The sequence below is a fragment of the Ursus americanus genome, chromosome 23, assembly GCF_024610735.1.
Source record: "Ursus americanus isolate L20-20 chromosome 23, mUrsAme1.1.p, whole genome shotgun sequence".
Classification (NCBI taxonomy): Eukaryota; Metazoa; Chordata; class Mammalia; order Carnivora; family Ursidae; genus Ursus; species Ursus americanus.
The window spans coordinates 15,984,797-16,007,067 of NC_142149.1; the positions used below are offsets into that span (position 1 = coordinate 15,984,797).

Below are 22,271 nucleotides of genomic sequence, written 5' to 3' on the forward strand. Positions count from 1 at the left end.
TAACCTATAAAAGAACATTTCAGTTCCTCCAGTGGTCTGCAGGCTTCTACCGTCAGAGAAATTGACAAGGCTTAGTTGTTCTCATTTCTAAACCACAAAAACACTTTCTCTAATATTGGAAAGTTTGTCAAGTTGTCTGCCTCAAAACTTCTTTTTCAGTATAATAACTTAAGAGTTGTTTCTCCTTCAAAAAACAATGAAACATCTGCACAAATTTCAATCAACTACTTTGACTTGTTTTCTGACTTCTATGTTACACAGGGTTAAACAAAAACTTTTTAGATAAAACATCAAAAGCACAATCCAAAAAAGAAATACTTCTTCAGAAGTTTCATACTTTTTGAAAGTCATTCTTCAAAAAATGAAAAAACAAGCCATACACTAGAAGAAAATATTTACTAATTACATACCCAGTAAAGGACTCATGTTCAGATTATATATTTCAAAATGCAATAATAAGAACACAAACACATTTTTAATAGGCAGAAGATAAACAGCAAATAAGCACATGAAAGTATGTTCAAAATCATTTGATCATTCAGGAAATGCAAGTTAAAACCACAATGAGATAATACCATACATTAGAGTGACCACAATTTTTAAAGGCTCACCAATTCCAAGATATTCAAGATAATCACACTACTGGGTATTTACCCAAAAATAGGGCTACATTTTTCAATGTAAAAATTAATGAACAAAAATTTAAACTAACATATGTCACCTAAAATTGGTTGAATGGCCACTAATCACAAAGCAGCAGAAAGAGAAAATAAGAAAACAATCCCATTTATAACTGCACCAAAAATAATAAAATACCAAGAATAAACTTAACCAAGGAGGTAAAAGACCTGTATTCTGAAAACAATAAAACACTGGTTGAAGAATTTGAAGACAACACAAACAAATGGAAAGACATTCCATGCGCATGGATTAGAAGAACAAATATTGTTAAAATGTCCATAATATCCAAAACAATCTACAGATTTAATTCAATCCTTATCAAAATATTAACAGAATTTTTCATAGAACTAGAAAAAACAGTCCTTAACTTTGTATGGAACCACAAATGACTCCAAATAGCCAAATCGATCTTGAAAAAGAAAAACAAAATGTGAGGTATCATAATTTCAGATTTCAAGTTATATTACAAAGCTGTAGTAATCAAAACAGCATGGTACTGGCACAAAAACAGACACACATATATGGAACAGAATAGAAAACCCAGAAATAAACACACAATTATATGGTCAGTTAATCTTCAACAAAGGAGACAAGAATATGCAATAGGAAAAAGTCTCTTCAACAAATGGTGTTGGAACTGGACAGCAACATGCAAAAGAATGAAACTGGACCACTTTCTTACACCATACACAAAAATAAACTCAAAATGGGTTAAGAACTTAAATGTGAGACCTGAAACCATAAAAATCCTAGCAAAGAGCACAGGCAATAATTTCTCTGACATCAGCATAGCAAAATCTTTCTAGATATGTTTCCTCAGGGAAGGGAAACAAAAGCAAAAAATAAACTATTGGGACTACATCAAAATAAAAAGATGGCTGGCACAGTGAAGGAAAGAATCAACAAAACTAAAAATATGACCTACTGAATGGGAGAAGATATTTGCAAATGATATATCCAATAAAGGTTTAGTATCCAAAATATATAAAGAACTTATACAACTCAACACCAGAAAAACAAAAAATCCAATTTAAAAATGGGCAGAAGTCATGAACAGACATTTCTCCAAAGAAGACATACAGATGGCCAACAGACACATGAAAAGATGTTCAACATCACTCATCATCAGGGAAATACAAATCGAAACCACAATGAGATATCATCTCACACCTGCCAGAATGGCTAAATTCAAAAACACAAGAAACAAACAGCACTGGCAATGTTGTGGAGATAAAGGAAACTTCATGCAATATTGTTGGGAATGCAAACTGGTGCGGCCACTGCGGAGAACAGTATGAAGTTTCCTCAAAAAGTTAAAAAAAGAACTACCATATGATCCAGTAATCACACTACTGGGTATTTACCCAAAGCATATGAAAACATTAGTGCAAAGGCATATATACATCCCTATGTTTACTGCAGCATTATTTACAATAGCCAAATTACGGAAGCAGCGCAAGTATCCATCAACAGATGAATGGACGAAGATGTGGTGTATATATACAATGGAATATTATTCAGCCATACAAAGAATGAAATCTTGCCATTTACAACAACATGGATGAAGCTAGAGAGTATAATGCTAAGTGAAATAAGCCAGTCAGAGAAACACAAATATCATATGATTTCCCTCATATGTGGAATTTAAGAAACAAAACAAATGAACAAAGGGGGGTAGAAAATGACAAACCAAGAAACAGATCCTTAACTAAAGAGAATAAACTGGTGGTTACCAGAGGGAAGGTGGATGGGGGATGGGTGAAACAGGTGAAGGGTATTAAGAGTACACTTATGTTGATGAGCACTGATTAATATATGGAATTGTTGAATCCCTATATTGTACACCTGAAATCAATATAACACCATATGCTAGCAACACTGGAATTTAAAAAAATAAAAACAAATATGATAAAATAAAATAGGTTGGAGTAGACTTTCATCTTTCTATCCTTCAGTTTCCCCAATGGTAAATTCAGGTAACTGGAAGAAACTACATCTAACGTCTTGAATACCTAAAGCTCTATAGCTTTATTGCTTTGAATTTCTAATAACAATATTACCTAAAAACCTTAAAAATTTTACATTCTTTGAAGTAGCAATTTCAATTTTAGCTATCTTTTATCTGATGGGAGAGAAAACACTGCTTGTAACTGTAAATATATAAGAAATAATTTATATTTATATAGATTATTTGTTATATAGGTTATTTTTCAAAACAATTTGTTTTTGTTTTTTGATCTGCCCCACAGAATAACTCACAGCCATTTAAAAAGGCAGTGTGGATCTACACTTATTTACATGGAAAGTTGACTAACATAAATGTTAACAGTAAAGGGTAACAATAAAATGCATATGAGTCCATGTGTATTTTTTTAAATTATGTGTTCATGCATGTGTATATACCACACTTACACACACACACACACACACACTCATATGCTTAGAAAAATCCTAGAAAAATATATGTAAAAATACCAAAGTTCGGCTTTATGTAGTGGGATTATACATCAGTTTTATTTTCTTCTTTACGTTCTCCTGCGCTTCCAGAGAATCGAGTTATTTCCACTTTGAATAATTATTTTAATATAAATCTCAAAAAAAATCAAGAAAATCAACATATGGATAAATTACCATGTCAGAAAAACCAGAGCTGCCAAGAAAGTTAACATATGGATAAACATGTCAAAAAATAGAGCTGCTTCTTAACCTTGCTAAAAGCTTGACTTATATTTATTTTATTTTTATGCCCTCTGAAAGCTGTCTACAGTAGACACTCAAAAAATGTTGGAATGACTTGAATAGATGGACAGATGGATACATACATACTATGGCAACTGTTACAACTTGTCAATTCAATACTATTAGATTGCTTAGTAACATTCTATTGGTGGTCTGTACTGCTCCTAGGATTTTCCATCTACAAATCTTTATAATAATAAATCCACATCTTATATTTGAGCAGCTTGATGCTTTCAATCTTAGCGTATTACTTTGCATTTATGTGTACTGAATTTATTGTATTTCTGACCATCCCTTCAATATATCTATATCATTTTTATTCTAAACTTGTCTCTCCTCCTTAACAAACTTGGAATGGTCTGTAAATGTAATCAGTTCTCTATTATCTACTTCTTTGATTAAAGTATTGGACACTGACTACAAAGGAATAATTACTTTTCTAGGTGATTTTAAATGAAATTATTAGGATTCTGATTTGCATTTTCTTGGCTACTATGATGGAACATATTTTTATATGATTATTGGCTATACATATTTTCTTTTACGTGAAATACTTGCCCATGTGTCTTACACATTTTTTTATTCTATTGTTACTGATTTGTATGAGTTCTTCACACATTCTGTGAACTAATCCTTTGCCAGTTCTGTGAATTGCAAATATTTCCAAGTTTGTAACTTGTCTTCTTACTTTAAAGGTGTCTTTTGATAAATAAAGTTCTTAATTTTAATATGGTTAAACATATTAATCTGTTCTTTTATACTCAAAAACTTTTGCCTTAAGAAATTTTCCCTATCCCATCCCTATGCCACGCAATTAGCAAAAATTAAAAGTCTAAAAATACCAAATATTGATGAAAGTATGTCATAAGCCAATCCAGTAATTAACAATCCAATTATGTACCTGAGGCCCAATTTTTAATATTATCATAAATGTGCAAAAAAAGTTTTTATAACATATTATAAAGCTTAGCTTTCCTATGATTTGCAATTAATCTGACCAACATATAACTTATCTCTATGTTTGTAGACCTTAAACTACATTGAAAACATAAAACTTACCATCAATATCAATAGTCTTTAGTGCCTTTTGCATTTCTGAATCACTTATAAAAATCTTCAAGGTGTGATGGATTGTTGGCAGATCATTCACATAAATCTTACCACTTTGAATTTTGCTGAAAATTTTACAGGCCTTCTGAAGTGCTAAACACACACACCAAAACAGTTAATTAATTCAAATGAATAATTATCCTTATCCCTGTTATACTCTCTCTCAAGGAAAACAACAATAATCACTAAAAGAAGAAAGAGGAGCAAATCTCTGTGTTCTAATCCTTTGCTTTAAAATGGATCTTGTGACTTATTTAGGTCTGTCTAGGGTGAATGGCCTCTAAGTCTACAAGCTTCCTAAAGAACTCTCAGAAACTGTGAGGAAGTCATGCAAAATTCACATAGAAAAGCCTTCCACAACTTTACCTGGGAACGTTAAATCCTTCTTCCATGCTCCCATATCACTTGGTATGTATCTCAGCCAAAGCTCTTTGTATTGTGACTGTTTGCATGTTAATATGCCTCACTAAACTGTCAACTTTTGGGGGGCAAGATTTTTCATTCTTCAAGTGCCAGTGTCTAATTCAGGATAGATCCTCAAAAAATGTCTGAACTGAATTTAGTTCAGTAGATATAACACATAATTTTCAGAAAAAGAGGTGCTAGATGACAGGGTTAAATATCAGAGAAAGGTTAAAATAATAATGACTTTAATAATAGGAGTTTTAATAGAGTATTGGAGATGGAAACCAGGTTTCAGTGAAATGGGAAGTAAATAAACAATTAAGGGAAACAACTCTTTGAAGAAGCTTCTTTGAAAAACAGAGTATAAAATTGACATAGTCCTGGGGCACCTGGGTGGCTCAGTTGGTTAAGCATCCAACTCTTGGTTTCCACTCAGGTCATGATCTCAGGGTTGTGAGATACAGCCTTGCATGGGCTCCATGCTCAGCAGGGAGTCTGCTTGAGATTCTCTCTCCCTCTTCCTTTGCCCCTCCCCCTGCTCACACTCCCTCTCTCTCTCTCTCAAATAAATAAATATATCTTTAAAAAATAATTGACATAGTCCCTGAGGAAGTAGAAGAAAACTGAGTGGAAGAAAATCAAGAGTGAAGGGATTAGTCACATGAAAAGGCATTTTCTCCAATGAAGGGAAGGCCATGGATGTTGTTTACAATCCTAAGAGTTCTCCTCACAAGAAAAATGTCTTCCTTTTTTTCTGTATCTATATGAGATGATGGATATTAACTAAACTTATTGCGGTAATCATTTCACAATGTATGTAAGTCAGGTCATTATGCTGCACACCTTAAATGTATACTGTGCTACATCTTAATTATATTCCAATAAAACTGGGGGATAAAAGATGCCTAATATAGGGGTGCCTGGCTGGCTTAGTTTCTAGTGCATGCAACTCTTGATCTTGAGATTGTGAGTTTGAGCTCCATATTGGGCATAGAGATTACTTTTTAAAAAATGCCTAATATGATGACTGGAATTAAGGTAAAAGGAAAAATAGCCAAATGACTCCATAAATAGAGAGGAGAGGCCCAGGATATGGGAGAACTCAGTGTCAAGAAGTGAAGTGTACTATGATTCTTAACATTAAAATACCAAGAACTAAATCCCAGTAAAATCAGTGACTCCAGTGCTAATATATTCATTGGATTAATATCCAGACTTTTTTCCAAAAAACTCTGAACTAGAATAAGCACATATGTTATATTTTGCCTATCTCATCAATACGATAGAAGATATTCATGAATACTTAGTTTAGTTTACTTATGCCTTGCTCACAGGCTACATACAGCTAATATCATATGCCATTAGGAGTAAAGAAAGAGATACTAACCACTGAAACAATTCCTAATAAAGCACACAATCAGGAAATTAATTCAAGAAATTCTAGAACTTATTATTACCACTTAATTCTTGTGAGTGTAAGTCTCCTTGAGGTATTTCATTGTATACTGTCTTGTAAAGGCTAGAAATCATTTCCCGTTTCCTGTCAAAGAAACAGCCACATTAGAAAGCAGCACAAAAACAAACCACACACACACGCACACAAAAAAAAATATTTATGCCATTTTTCCATTAAAACAGTAACAAGCCTATCAATGGCTTGAGATTCTCCAGTGCCTTACTCCACAAAAACTTTTCTTAAAGAACTGTCCAAGTGATAATGAATTATATATTCTTCATCCCAGAATTTCCACCTTGCTTCTTTTAGGTGCTCTATGGAGCAGAATTTACCCTGGTCAGTAAGTAGTGCCCATGACCCACAATCCTTTGGCTGTGGTCCAATTTTCGCTACTCTTAATTTAAGTCACAGCAAATTTATTACGCTAAGGAAAAACAAGAATATCTTTAAACAGCAAAGAATCCCAGATTTTACAACCTGTCAGTAAAAACATTTTGAAAAGATGATTTATCTAATACCATAACACGTAAGTAACTGAAATCATAAAATGTTAGTGTTAGAAGAAATCTCATGAGTCCACCTAGTATGAGATTCTTGTACAGATGTGGAGACTGAGGCCCAGAGATATAAAGTGAACTGTACAAGAGCCTAAGCTAGCATGTGAGGTCAATAAGGATTCAATTCTAAGTCTTTCATTTCCATATACAGTGGGCTCAGCTCTACACCATCCTTCCTAAGAGCAGAGGCTTAGTTTGCACAAACTATTATGCATACTTTATGTGGAAAAGATAGATGATTCCAAAAAGAAAAACCCCAAGTCTGAATGCAACATTTAGGGTAGAAAATCAATGACTTAAATACCGAATAATTGAGGAAGATGTACAAAGGGGTGATAAAGTCTTGTGAACACTGTACTGATTCGGCAGCTTGAACAAAGAGTTTTCTTCCCTAGTCATCTTCTCCTTCGATGGCTTCACTGAGGAAGAGGCAATCTAGAGCCAAATACAAGAATATTGGTGCCTGAGATCACACTGGTAAACCAGCATTACTGGACAATAAACCTCTTGTAAGATAGGCTCCTCATATCATATCTAGGCTCCGCATTGATGTAAAATTGCTTTTCGTAAGGATGTTAGTTTACATATACTAAAATTTGAAATAAACTATATTCTTTTGCAAAGCCACATTTTTCTAAGTACGTGACTAAATTGTCTCCTAATTAATATTATTATGTCAATTTATAATAATGGATTTTACAGAGCAGGGCAAATCTATGGTACAGTGAAGACAAGACCACCAGATTCAAGGCTACATATATAGGCTTTGAGTGTATGAGCAAAATAATGTAAAGAAGCAAAACAGTTATTCCAATAACACAGGTAGCGGGACACCTGGGTGGCTCAGTTGGTTAAGCAGCTGCCTTCGGCTCAGGTCACAATCCCAGGGGTCCTGGGATCGAGTCCCGCGTCAGGCTCCTTGCTCAGCAGAGCTTGCTTCTCTGTCTGCCTGTTGCTCCCCCTGCTTCTGCTCTCTCTCTCACACACCAATTAACAAACAAAATCTTAAGAAGAAAAGAAACCCAACCAAATAACACAGGTAGTTATGCTTTAAATTATCCTTATGACTGAGAAAACGATCCACTCTACACATATGTATAAACATGATTCAAAAGTAGCAAGTAGCTAGGTAGACAGAAAAGCGTCACTTTAGAAAATGAGGACTATAATATTAGGTGTCTTCGATTTTATGTGGGATCTAGATCCTTGTCTTTTAAAGACCATGCAGAATGTAGAAAGAAGACTCTGAAGCCAGACAAGATTGGTAAGAATTGGTACCGAGATCCCACATAGAGCCAAAATTATCGAAAGGCAATGTTACCAGCAAAAATAGGATGGGGGGGGAAGAAAAAAAAATTTATCCTCCAACAGAAGAAGTATGCAGAGTAAAATCTGTTTTTGTCTCAGCTCTTGGCTGGAAAAAAGAGAGAGAGAGAGAGAGAGAGAGAGAGAAGAGAGAATACTCTTCTCGATTAGTTAGAGCTATAGCTCTACCCACTCAGGAGTGTAGAACTCAAATCTACACTAAATACATGGGCCAGGAAAATAGAAACCAAAAAATTCATTTAAAGTGGTCCCATGATTGCAACACCTCTGAAGTACAGGGCAGAAGCGAATTCGAATTCTCCTGTAGAAGGGTACATTAAATCCAGAGTCATCATGAGAGTCCCATAGATTCAGATCAAATATATAGTTTGAGATATAGGATATAAGTTAATGAGTGAGAATCAGACAAAGCAATAAACAGATTTAGATCCCCGAAGGACTTTACATTAGGTTTATCAGTTATCAATCTTGAAGCAACTATGGAACATGAGCAAAGAACATGACAGAAGGCAGATTATAAGAAAAACCAAATAAAATTTCTAGAAGTAAAAAAATATAAGCACTGAAATTAAAATCTCAATAGATAGGTTAAGCTGCAGATTAGATTCAGCTAGAGAAAGAAAACCTAGAAAACAGATGGGAGAAATTATCCAGACAAAAGAGAGTATCTCTAAGTACATCATATAGTGAATGCAGTAGTTAGAATGGCAGCCCCACAAAAACATATGTCCACATCCTAATCCTTGGAACCTATATATGTGACTTTATCTGGTAAAAGGTCTTTGGAGATGGAACAAAGTCAAGGATCTCAAGATGAGATCTACAATGATGTGCTTATAAAAGTAGAAGGAGACCTGAGATACAAATACAGGTGAGAAGACCATATACAGTACAAGATGGAGGCCAAGACTGAATTTATGCTGCCCCAGCCAAGGAATGCCTGGGTCACTGTTATAACGGCAGAAGTACCAACAGAGAGCACAGTAATAAAAATAAAGGTCTAATGGAGGAAGAAGGGGAAAACATCATATTCTTCTGAAAGGATACCTTGTTACATTAAAAAAAGAAAGAAAGAAAAAGAAAAGGAAGAAGAAAAGGAAAAGGGGGAGGGGGAGGAGGAAGAAGAGGAGTAAGAGGAGGAAATATTTAAAATTAAGGAAGGTAAGAATGAAGGAGGTAAACAGAAGGGGGAATGAACCATGAGAGACTGGACTCTAGGAAACAAACTGAGGGCTTCAGAGGGGAGGCGGGTGGGGGATTGGGATAGGTCGGTGATGGGTATTGAGGAGGGCACATATTGCATGGTGCACTGGGTGTTTTACACAAATAATGAATCATGGAACATTACATAAAAAACTAAGGATATACTGTATGGTGACTAACATAACATAAAAAAAATTATTAAAAAAAATTGTGACAGCTCAATCCTTAAACAAAAATGTGATGGAATGTTTGAAAGCTAAAAACCACACTCAAAAGTAAAACAAATATTTCCAGATCATTATTTACCTCTGTTCTTTTAGTATGCAATTGTCCTTGTAAACTTTTCTTTCTCCTGACCTTTTTTTCTCCTGAAAACTCAGAGGATTTTTCTTCTCCACATAGGAATATTGATGTTTCAGTCCTGAATTGCACAGAAAATTGGAATAATTCCCGAATTGCTTTTTTTTTTCATCTTTTATTTGCAGAATTTTCAAACATATACGAAAGTAGACAGAGTAATGTGATGATCTTCCCACGTACCTATCACCCAGCTTCAACAATGGACAATCCTATTTCATCTGTATCTCCATCCCTACTCCCATTTCTTATTGTTTTGAAGCAAATTCCAACATTATATTATTTCATGTGTAAAGATTTTAGTATGAATTTCTACAGGGTGTTTTTTCTTTTAAAAATATATTTAAAACACAATTATGACACCCAAAAAATTAATGATAATTTCTTAATATTATCAAACACAGTCAGTGTTCAAATTTCCAACTGTTTCATAAATGTCAAAATTTTTTAACACTTCTCATCGGGATTCAGTAAGGTCCCCATTACAGCTTGTTGATGTGTCTTTTAAAATCTCCATCTATCTATAGGTTCTTCTACCATGTCTTTTATCAACGTCATCATCATCATCATCTTCCCCAATTTGTCTTATAGATTTTCCAGTCTGGATTTTGCTAATTGTATCACCACGGTTGTAGGATTTTTTAAAAATATTTTATTTATTTGTCAGAGAGAGAGAGAGCACAAGCAGGGGGAGCGGTAGGCAGAGGCAGAGGGAGAACAAGGCTCCCCACTGAGGAAGGAGCCCCATGTGGGACTCGATCCCAGTACTCTGGGATCATGACCAGAGCCAAAGGCAGACATTTAACTGACTAAGCCACCCAGGCATCCCTGGTTGTAGGATTTTTAAACCTTACTCAGATTAACATTTTTGTTTGTTTTTTCAGCAAAACCACTATATAGATGCTGGTGCTTTCCACTGGGAGGCATAAAATGTACAAGTGGTTCTCTAATTGTGGTATTAGCTGCTATACCTATACATAATAACTAGACTCAGCAAATCATCAGGGACTATAAAATATTTATACCTAAATCTATCATTCCTTCTTTACTCATTAGTTAGAATATTTCTATAAAGAAAAATTTCCTCTTGGGTACTATTTTGTTACTCAGTGGTATAGTTCATATAGAAAGGCAGGATAATTACTTTATTCTTTTCCTTTATTTACCACTTTTCATAACAATGACTTGGCTCACTTGTAACCTCCAATAGTGACAAAATAATTTTTATATCATTTTGTACACCTGGATTTACATACATTAAATTCATCTTACTTCCTTGTAATTATGATCCTTATTAACACCCTAATTATCACATGTGTGGTGGGGGTCTCTTCAAGTAGGCTCTTGAGCCCTTTTGATGCATCCCTGATAGGAGTCTTTGTTAGTTTCCTCATTTCTGTAGCAGCAGATGCTCCAGGCTCACCTGTACATTTCCTTTCCCAGACCTGCACTTCCTCTAAGGCATTGTGTGTCCCCAGGTGTTAACCTATTTTATACAATGTTAATGAAAGAAAGTAAAGGAACACTTCTACCACCTCCCGTTCCTTCCTAGGAGACAATTTTATTATGGTGTTCTAGAAATAATTATCTTGCCTTTTGTCATCTAACACAAGGGAATAGTGAGAATCCCCTTGAGACTATCAGCAGATTTGTCAGCAGAAACCTGCAGGCCAGAAGGGAGTGGTATGATACATTCAAAGTGCTAGGGGGAAAAAAACTGCCAACCAAAAATACTCTACCCCACAAAGTTGTCCTTCAGAATGGAAGGACAGACAAAGAGTGTTACAGACAAAAAAAAAAGGTGAAGGGAGTTCATCACACTAGATTGGCCTTATAAGAAATGTTAAAGGGAGTTCTTCAAGCTAAAATGAAAGGATGCTAATTAGTAACATGAAAACAAATGAAAGTATAAATCTCACTGATATAGGTAAATATATACTTAAATTCAGGATACTCTATTATTATAATGGTGGTAGGTAAATTACATAGAACTCTCATATAAAAGTTAAAGGACAAAAAGTATTAAAAATAACCACAATAATCTGTTAATGGATACACAATATAAAAAGATATAAATCATGACATCAAAAATAAAATGAGAGGGAGGTGTAAACATGTTGAACTTTTATATACCTTTGAAGTTAAGTTGTTATCAGCTCAAAATAGACTTATGTTTTGTAAAAGCCTTATGGTAACCACAAAGCAAAAAACCTATAGTAAATACTCAAAAGATAAAAAGAAAGGAATCAAAGTATATCACTGGCTGGCTCATTTGGTAGAGCATGCAACTTTTGATCTCAGGGTTGTAAATTTGAGCCCCACAATGGGTGTAGAGATTACTTAAAAATAAAAATAAAAATAATTTTAAGTATATCACTAGAGAAAAATCATCAAATCACAAAAGGAGACAGCAAGAGAAAGGAACAAAGAAACTATAAAACAGCCAGAAAACCATCAACAAAATGGCAATGGTAAGTCCATACCTATCAATGATTACCTTAAATGCAAATGGACTAAATTTTCCAATCAAAAGACATAAAGTGACTGAATAGATTAAAAGAAAAAAAAAAGACCCAAATATACACTGCCTCCAAGAGGATCACTTCAGCTTTAAGGACAAGAATAGACTGGAAGTGAAGGGATAGAAAAAGATATTCCATGCAAATGGAAACCAAAAGAGAGCAGGGTAGCTATATTTATGTTAAACAAAATAAATTTCAATATACGTTTTTAAGCCAAATATTGTAACGAGAGACAAACAAGAGTCATTATATAATGATAAAGAGATGAATTAATCAAAAGGATATAGCAATTGTAATATTTATGCATCCAACATAAGAGCACCTAAATATACAAAACAAATATTAGTAGAGCTGAAGAAAGAAATAGACAGCAATGCAGCAATAGTAAGAGACACTTCAATAACCCACTTTCAACAACGGATAGGTCAACTAGACAGAAAGACAAAGGGAAACAATGGATTCCAACCACACCATCAACCAGATGGAGCTATAGAGACAGACATAGAGAACATTCCATCCAACAGCAGCAGAATACACATTCTTCTCAAGCATACATGCGACATTCTCTAAGACAGATCATTTGTTAGGCCACAAAACAAGTCTTTAAAACCTTAAGAAGACTGAAATCGTATCAAACATCTTTTCTGACCACAAAGGTAATTAACAAGAAGTTAATTACAAGAAAAAAAACTGGAAAAATCACTATTGTAGAGATTAAACAACATGTTCCTGAGCAACCAATGGCTCAAGGAGAAAATCAAAAGAGAAATAAAAAACATCTGTGGAGACAAAGTAAATGAAAACACAACATACCAAGACATTGGATGCAGCAAAAGCTGTTCTAAGAGAAACATTTATAGGGATAAATGCCTATATAAGGAAAAAAGATCTCAAATAAACAACCTAATTTTATACTTCAAGGAACTGGAAGAAAGAAAAAAAGAATTAAGTCCAGAGTTAACAGAAGAAAAGCAGTAACAAAGATTAGAGCAGAAACATATGAAACATAGACTAAAAAGACAGTAGAAAAGATCAAAGAAATGAAGAGCTTGTTTTTTTAAAAGATAATCAAAATTAACAAATCTTAACTAGAGTTAAAAAAAAAAAAGAGAAGACTCAAACAAATAAAATAAGAAATAAAGAGGAGACAGTCAACTGATAACAGAAATACTAAAGATCATAAGAAACTACTATGAATAATTATATGCCAACAAATTAGATAATGTAGAACAAATACATAAATATCTAAATTTCTAGAGACATACAAGACTGAATCATGAAAAAAACAGAAAATCTGAAAAGACTAATTATTACTAAGGAGATTGAATCAGTAATCAAAAACCTCCCAACAAAGAAAAGTCCAGGATGGCTTCACTGGTGAATTCTACTAAATATTTGAAGAATTAATGCCAAACCTTCCCAAACTCTTCCCAAAAATTGAAGAGGCGAGAACATTTCCAAACTCATTTTATGAAGCCAGCATTACAGATAGCAAAGCCAGACAAGGACACTACAAGAAAAGAAAATTGCAGCCCAATATCCCTGATAAACATAGATGTAAAAATGCTCAACAAAATATTGGCAAACCAAACTAACAGTACATTAATGATCTAGTGGGATTTATTTCTGAGATGCAGGTATGGTTCAACGTAGACCGATCGGCAAATGTGATAGACCACAGTATAGGGAAAAACTCATTCCTCTGTGTTTCTCCTTTACTCTCACACTACGACCATACTCACACCACTTCTGACACCAAATGTGTGAGGTTCCCCCTTCCTCCCCCCCATGAAGCAATTCTCTGCCACACCAACTGGGTGTCCTACAAATTAACTCAATTCTGACACTGTCTACCTGAATATACTGTCAGATTCCACAGGTTAAGAGCTCAGTCCCACAAGACTGCCCCCAACCCACTTGTGCTAATCACAACTCCAGGTTGTACCTATGCTTCTGACTGATCAGCTATAAATCAGAGGTTCCTGCAAGCCCCTCCTTGGATTTGATTAATTTGCCAGAAGAGCTCACAGAACTCAGAAAAATAGTTACTTATGTTTACCAATTTATTTTAAAAATATGATAAAAGATACAGATGAAGCCAGATGAAAAGATACATAAGGCAAAGCCTGGGAGAATCTCAGCACAGGAGCTTCTGTTCTTGTGGAGTTAGAGTGCATCGCCCTCCTGGTATGTGGATGTTTACATCAACCAGGAAGATCTCAGAACCCCATACTACTGAGATTTTTATGGAGGCCTCCTCGTGTAGGCATGATCAATTATTAATTCCATTTCCAGCCCTTCTGCCCTCTCTGGAGAGATTCTAGGTTGGTGAACACATCCACAAACTGGGAGGGTGACACACCCTAACTCCACTCCATGAGGACAGAAGCTCCTATGCTTGGGATCCTCCCAAATCTCACTTGTGTAGATCTTCATCAGGCTATTCATCTGTATACTGTCATATCCTTTAATAAACTGGTAAACATGAGTGTTTCCCTGAGTTCTGTGAGCTGCTCTAGCAATTAACTAAACCCAAGGAGGGGTCATGGGAACCTCTGGTTTGTATCTAAGTCAAACAGAAGTTGTAGGGAACCTGCAAACTTATTACTTGAGATTGGCATATGAAGTGGGGGGTGTGGGGCAGACTCCTAGGACTGAGCCATTACTCTGTGGGATCTGATGCTATCTCTAGGTACATAGTATTAGAATTGAGTTAAATTGTAGGACATCCAACTGGTGTCAGAGAATGGCTTGGTGTGGGAAAAACCTACACATTTGGTGTCAGAAGTGTTATGAGTGTGGTAGTAGTATGATAGTAAAGGAGAAATATAGGAGAATTGAGGTGTTTCCAAACATAACCACATTAACAAAATGAAGGATAAAAATCATATGATCATCTCAAAAGATGCAAAAAAAGCATTTAATAAAATTCAACATTCTTTCGTGATAAGAAATCTCAGCAAAGTAGGTATAGGAGGAATATACATCAACACAATAAAGGACATATATGACAAGCCAGAGCTAACATCATACTAAATAGTCAAAAACTGAAAACTTTCCCTCTAAGATCAGGAACAAGAGAAGCGTACCCACTCTCACCACTTTTGTTCAACATAGTACTCGAAATCCTAGCCAGAGCAATTAGACAAGAAAAAGAAATAAAAGACATCCAAATTGGAAAGGAAGAAGTTAAACTGTCTGTTTCCAGATGGTATGATCTTTTATACAGAAAACTCTAAAGACTATCAAAAAAATGTTAGAACTAATAAATAAATCAGTAAAGTTGCAGGATACAGAATCAATATACAAAAATCAGTTGCAGAAATTTCTATAAACAACAAACCATCAGAAAACTAAATTAAGAAAATAATCCTATTTACAACAGCATCAAAACCCAAAATATTTAGGAATAGATTTAACCAAGGAGGTGAAAAATCTGTACGCTGAAAACCATAAAACATTAATTAAAAAAAAAAAACTGAAGAAAACACAAATAAGTGGCAGGATATTCTGTGTTTGTGGGTTGGAAGAATTAATATTGTTAAAATGTCTATAATATCCAAAGTGATCTATAGAATCAATGCAATTCCTATCCAAATTCCAGTGGCATTTTTCACAGAAATAGAATAATCCTAAACTTTGTATAGAACCGCAGAAGACCTCAAAGGGTCAAAGCAATCTTGAGAAAGAAAGAGTAACACTTCTAGAACACAGGCAATAAGCTCTTTGACATTGGTCTTGGCAATAATTTTTTGGATTTGATACCAAAAGCAAAGGCAACAAAAGCAAAAATAAACAAATGGGACTACATCAAAATGAAAACTTTCTGCACAACAAAGGAAAGCATCAGCAAAATGAAAACGTAACCTAGGGAGTGGGAGAAAATATTTGCGAAACCATGTATCTGATGTATTAATATTCAAAATATACAAGGAATTCATGCAACTCAATAGCAAATAAACAAATAATCCATTTTAAAAAGGACCTGAATAGACACTTTTCCAAAAAAGATATACAAATGGCCAACAGGTACATGAAAAGGTACTCAACATCACTCATCATCAAGGAAATGCAAATCAAAACCACAATGAGATATCACTTCACACCTTTTAGAATGGCTATTTTCAAGAAGATAAGAAACAAGTATTGGCAAGAATATGGAGAAAAGGAAGTACTTGTGAACTGCTGGTGGGAATGTAAATTGATGCAGCAACTATGGAAAACTGTTGAGTTTCCTCAAAAAACTTAAAATGTAACTACATATGATCCAGCAATTCCATTTCTGGGTATTTACCCAAAGGCAATGAAAACAGGATCTCAAAGAGATATCTGCACTCCCATGTTCACTGCAGCATTATTCATAATAGCCAAAATATGGAAACAATCTAAATGTCTATCAACAGATAAATGGTTAAAGATGTGATCTCTCTCTCTCTCTCTCTCTCTCTCTCTCACACACACACACACACACACACCAGGAATACTATCCAGCCATGAGAAAGAAGGAAATCCTGTCATTTGTAACAACATGAATGGACCCTGAGGGCATTATGTGAAGTAAAATAAGTCAGACAGAGAAAGGCAAATACTGGGTGATCTCACTTATATGTGGAATCTATTAAAAGGCAAATTCAGGGACACCTGGGTGGCTCAGTCAGTTAAGCGTCTGCCTTTGGCTCAGGTCATGATCCCAGGGTCCTGGGATGGAGCCCTGCATCAGGCTCCCTGCTCAGCAGGGAGTCTGCTTCTCCCTCTTCTGCTGCCCCTCCCCCTGGCTCGTGCTCTCTCGCTCATGCTCTCTCTCTCTCAAATGAATAAATAAAATCTTTTTTTAAAAAAGCCAAATGCATAGAAACAGAGAGTAGAATGGTGGTTTCCAGGGGCTGGGGTTAGGGTAAAGAAGAGTAGGGAGAGGCTGGTACAGGGGTACAAACCTTCAGCTAAAAGATAAATAAGGTCTGTGGGTCTAATGTATAACACAATGACTATAGTTGATAATACTGTATTGTGTAATTGAAATTTACTAAGAGAGTAGAACTTAAGTATTCTCACCAAAAATAAATAAGTAAATAAGGCAAAGAGGTGAAATGAGTAAAAGGTGGTAATCATTTCACAATGTAAACACATGTTAAATCATCACATTGTATGATTAAATATTTTACTTTGTCAAAAAAAGACAAACTTACAGACACATGGATAATTACTCTTCTATAACTGGAAGTCTATGGTGGTTTATAGGCTTCTACAAAGTTGTGAGAAAAGTGAGAAAAAATGAAAATAATAGCTATCTAGGAATTAAAACTACAGTCCTGAAAGAAAGGCCACAAATATGCATGATCTTCTATATTCAGTACATCAGGAGAACTTAAGAGCTAAATTTTTGGTTTTCTCAAACTTACAGAAGTATAATTCAACTAAGTAAGTTCGAAGTTTAACTTACATTTTTTTGTGTTCTAGTCTCAAACACCTAATTTCATGTGAAATTTTCTTCTGTGTTGTTTTAGAAAACTTGCCGTCTTTCTTGTTGTCAACATGTCTTGATGGCAAGTTGGATGCAAGTACATTACAGCCATGATCTGATGAATTGATATTTTCTTCTGCCTGGGAGCAACCAAGATCCATAGTCAACTATGTACTCTTTGCACATATAAATTAAATATGACATTATGGGTCAAATCATTCTTTGCAGATCAATATTTTCTCTAAAATGATGCTAACAAACAGAATTTTGTTGAAAAGGATTTATTTGTGCATTTGTCCAGATTAGGTACATATTCAAAATGCCACCAACAATCTTCACTGCATTATGCAGCTATAAAATGCCCGGCATTCATGAATGTATCTAACAGCTGTTGAATCTAGCTCTTAAAGGCATTTTTAAGCTTATTTCATTAAATTAAAAACTTCTGCTCTGCAAAAGACACTCTCTCAAGAGGATGAGAGGACAAGCCACACACAGAGAATAAATATTTACAAAAGACATATCTGATAATAGGCTGTATTTTTTTTTGTATATTCAAAAAATATACAAAGAACTCTAAACTCAATAATAAGAAAAAGCACAACCCAACTTAAAAATGGACAAAAGATCAAGGCGCCTGGGTGGTTCAGTCGGTTAAGCATCTGACTCTTGGTTTCAGCTCAGGTCATGATCTTGGGGTCATGAGAGTGAGCCCCAAGATGGGCTCCATCCTGGGCATGGAGCCTGCTTGGGATTCTCTCTCTCCATCTCTTTCTGCCCCTGCCCCCACTTGCACAGGCTCTGTCTCTCAAAAGAAAGGGCAGAAGATCTTAATAGACACCTTACCAAAGAAAATATACAGATGGCAAACAAGCACATGAAGAGATGCTCAACATCATGTCATTAGGGAATCACAAATTAAAACATCAAGATACCACTACACATCTATCTGAATGGCCCGAATCCAAAATACTGACAAAGCCAAATGCTGGCAAGAATGTGGAGCAAGAGGAACGCTCATCCACTGCTGGTGGGAATGCAAAATGGTACAGCCACTTAGAAAGACAGTTTGATAGTCTCTTACAAAACTAAACATACTCTTACCATATGTTGCAACAATTGTACTTATTGATATTTACCCAAAGGAGCTGAAAACCTATATGCACACAAAAACCTGCACACATGTTTATAGCAGCTTTATTTATAATTGCCAAAACTTGGAAAAAAACAAAATGTCCTTCAGTAGATGAATGGATGAACGAACTGTAAGAACTGCGGTACATCTAGGAAATGGAACACTATTTGGCACTAAAAAGAAATGAGCTATCGAGCCATGAAAAGACATGGAGGAACCTTAAATGCGTATCACTAAGTCAAAGAAGCCCAACTGTAAAGGCTGCAGCTGTATGATTCCAACTATATGGCATTCTGAAAGGGGAAAACTATGGAGACTAAAAAGACCAGTGGTTGCCTGTGGTGGGGAGGGGTGGGAGGGGGGGAGACTGAATAAGCAGAGCACATAGGATACATAGGGCAGTGAAACTATTCTATATATTATAATAATGGCAACATGTCATTATACATTTGTCCAAACTCAAAGAATGTACAATACTGAGTCAATCCCAATGTAAACTATGGACTTTGGGTGACAATGATAAGCCAATGTAGGTTCATTTACTGTAACAAATGTACCACTGTGGTGCAGGATACTGATACTGGAGGAAGCCGCACACGCATAGGGCCAGGGGCTGTATGGGAAGTCCTCACCCAATTTTGCTGTGAATCTAAAACAGCTCTAAAAAATAAAGTCTACTGAGAAAAAAAAAAAGAAGTGGCTATATTACTTCTAAATAGACAGGTCCCCCAACAAAAAAGGAACCAGAGCCTAGAAACAATGAACATGTTTAGAAAGAGAAGAATGGAGTTAGAAATACACTCTTCTGAAATGTGGCTGTTTGCTTTTTTTTTTTTTTTTTAAAGATTTTATTTATTTATGTGACAGAGAGACAGCCAGCGAGAGAGGGAACACAAGCAGGGGGAGAGGGAGAGGAAGAAGCAGGCTCCCAGCCGAGGAGCCCGATGTGGGACTCGATCCCGGTACACCAGGATCACGCCCTGAGCCGAAGGCAGACGCTTAACGACTGCGCTACCCAGGCGCCCCCTGGCTGTTTGCTTAAAACAACTGGAATGCATCTAGTTGATCAAAGGTATATTAGTTTTTAACCCCTGAACAAATTATACAGGCAATTTATAAAGAAGATCACCAAGGGAGTTTAGAGAACTCCTATCTCTATATAAAATAGAAATTAAGGGAACCGTTTCAGTGACTTTTAGGGTCTGCATACATTGCCTTACCACAGAGGCACACCTTTAACAAGCTGCTTCAAAAAGGCAATCTGATTTGTTGCCTTAACGAGATGTTTAATAGGAATGATGAAAAGTTTCCTACAGACGTTGAGAAAAATGACTCAAAATACAAACCAGGAAAACAAAAAGAAGAAGATCTAAAAAGATAGAGGCACAAAAGCCTGTTATCAAAGACCAGATGAACAAAAGCAGTCAAATAGTGAACAGAAACTTTGATGATACAGAAAATGAGCCACCTCTGAAACTCTATGGTTAAAGATGTAGGAAGTATAAACTGTACGGCCTAAGGAAGACAAACTGGTATGCTATATTAGTATGGTTAATTATTTTAATTTTTAAGAATTCATCTTCAAAATCAGGTATGAGGGCACAATCAACAAAGCATTACGTATAAAAAGGTGGAACAGGTTAATATATATATCACACATCTCAGTACTTACCAAGAAGTCTTCGATTTTTCGGGGGGGGGGATTATAGTACAGATACATGTCTTACCTGGAGGCACCAGATCCATTAAAAGCATAAATTTAAAAGGTTAAGACTCTCGGTTGACAATGTTGAGTTTTACCTGAGCCCTGTGCTTCCAGAAAATAGTGAAGATTAAAGGAATCCCCTCAGCCTTTTGTGTTCTGGAAAATGGCTTACTGCAAAGAACCACCCTTCTCCATATACTTTAGATAAAACTTATAGATGCCCTCCTTGTTTACCTATGACAAGCCCAAAATTCCCTTTCTTTGCTTCATGAATGATTAGCCAAACTATTTTAACCCCACTGATTAATCAGAACAAAATGCTTATTAGCCAAACTTTGGTTAAGCTTCTCTCCTTCCTCCAGGCCCCTAAAACACTCTCTGATCTATTTATCTGATCATGCCACTCTTCCATTCCACTTCCCCATACCCAGTTTTTCCTACTTTTGTTGACTCCTCTATTATTTAAAAAAACAAAAACAAAAACCAAAGCCCTTTTTGCCTAGCCCTTGAGATGTTTACAGATCTTCTGGTCACAGCCTTCTCCCTATTGCAATAGTCCCCCTTCCTGCTATTTCAATAAATAGTCCTTTTTCTCCCTCTCAATAATCCTTTTGAATAAAGTCTCTCCTTACTAAGTCCAGGTTTGTTTTTTATTTGATACAATACTGGCCAATGAATAAGAATATCCCCTGAATCACAGATAAGAAGGCTAGAGAAACTTGTCACCTTTTGTATTACCTTCTAGTTAGATTCCACATCATTAATTATGTCATCTACAACCTCTCATGTAGGTTTAAATCCTTTATTCTCCTGAAAAAGTATCCCAGCTTCTACCCCTCAAAAGATCTCACCATCCACCACAGATCTCTTGACACTACACAGGTTGCTGGGATGAGAAGTTTCAGTATATGCCCACAAAAAGACCTCAAAGGTCACCTTAGTTGTTAAGCAAGATCTTGTAACTATATTGCACTATGAATCTGCTTACTGATTAAGGATGTGAGACAATGTAAAATAATTTTTTAATGTAAACTAATTTTTTAAAAAAAGAAGAGGAAGGAGTCTTTAGAAACTGTTTTGAAAAAATACCTGGCCAAAAAAAGGTAATTTAGCTTCCATTTTTCAGTTCAGCAGTAAATTCTGCCCTTGAGGACTCAATGGCCTTGATGAACAAGTATGAATGAGCAAGAGCACAAAGGGATTTCCTGTCCAAAAAAAGAAAAAAGAAAAGAAAAAATTATATGCCTGTTTAAGAGACTTAAGTAATTATATTTACCTACTGAAGTTATCCCTGTAATGTAACACTCACAACCTAATACAGAAGAGGTAATCCACAACCCAGATATGTGTGCAAAAGCTAGAAAAAGCAGTTAGTAGAGTGTAATTCACAGCAGATCATCCAGTCCCTTAACTTTACCTTTTACGGATAAGAAGTAGAGAAATTCAAACTCAAATGACATAAAAAGTACAAAAATCCAGTTATATTTATTTATTCAAATAAGCCTAGAGAAGCAGAACTACTAATATGGCAGCAATCACTATGTTATTAAATGTTTACTGTGTACTAGACATTATGATAAACACTTTGACAGAAATTTCATTTATTCCTCACAA

At 35.4% G+C, this 22,271-nt stretch overlaps 1 protein-coding gene across 1 annotated transcript in view; it reads right to left on the reverse strand.

Moving 5' to 3' along the window:
* The window catches only part of EFCAB13 (EF-hand calcium binding domain 13), a 201,090-nt gene extending 183,112 nt beyond the window's left edge, over positions 1 to 17,978 (reverse strand). Inside the window, exons 1-5 of the mRNA XM_087854723.1 lie at positions 17,797 to 17,978; positions 9,784 to 9,898; positions 7,253 to 7,383; positions 6,393 to 6,475; positions 4,480 to 4,623 (exon numbers count right to left, since the gene is read on the reverse strand). Coding sequence (XP_087710849.1) covers positions 4,480 to 4,623; positions 6,393 to 6,475; positions 7,253 to 7,383; positions 9,784 to 9,898; positions 17,797 to 17,978 — 655 coding nt within the window. The remainder of the gene's footprint in view (positions 1 to 4,479; positions 4,624 to 6,392; positions 6,476 to 7,252; positions 7,384 to 9,783; positions 9,899 to 17,796) is intronic.
* Between the last annotated feature and the right edge of the window lie 4,293 nt (positions 17,979 to 22,271).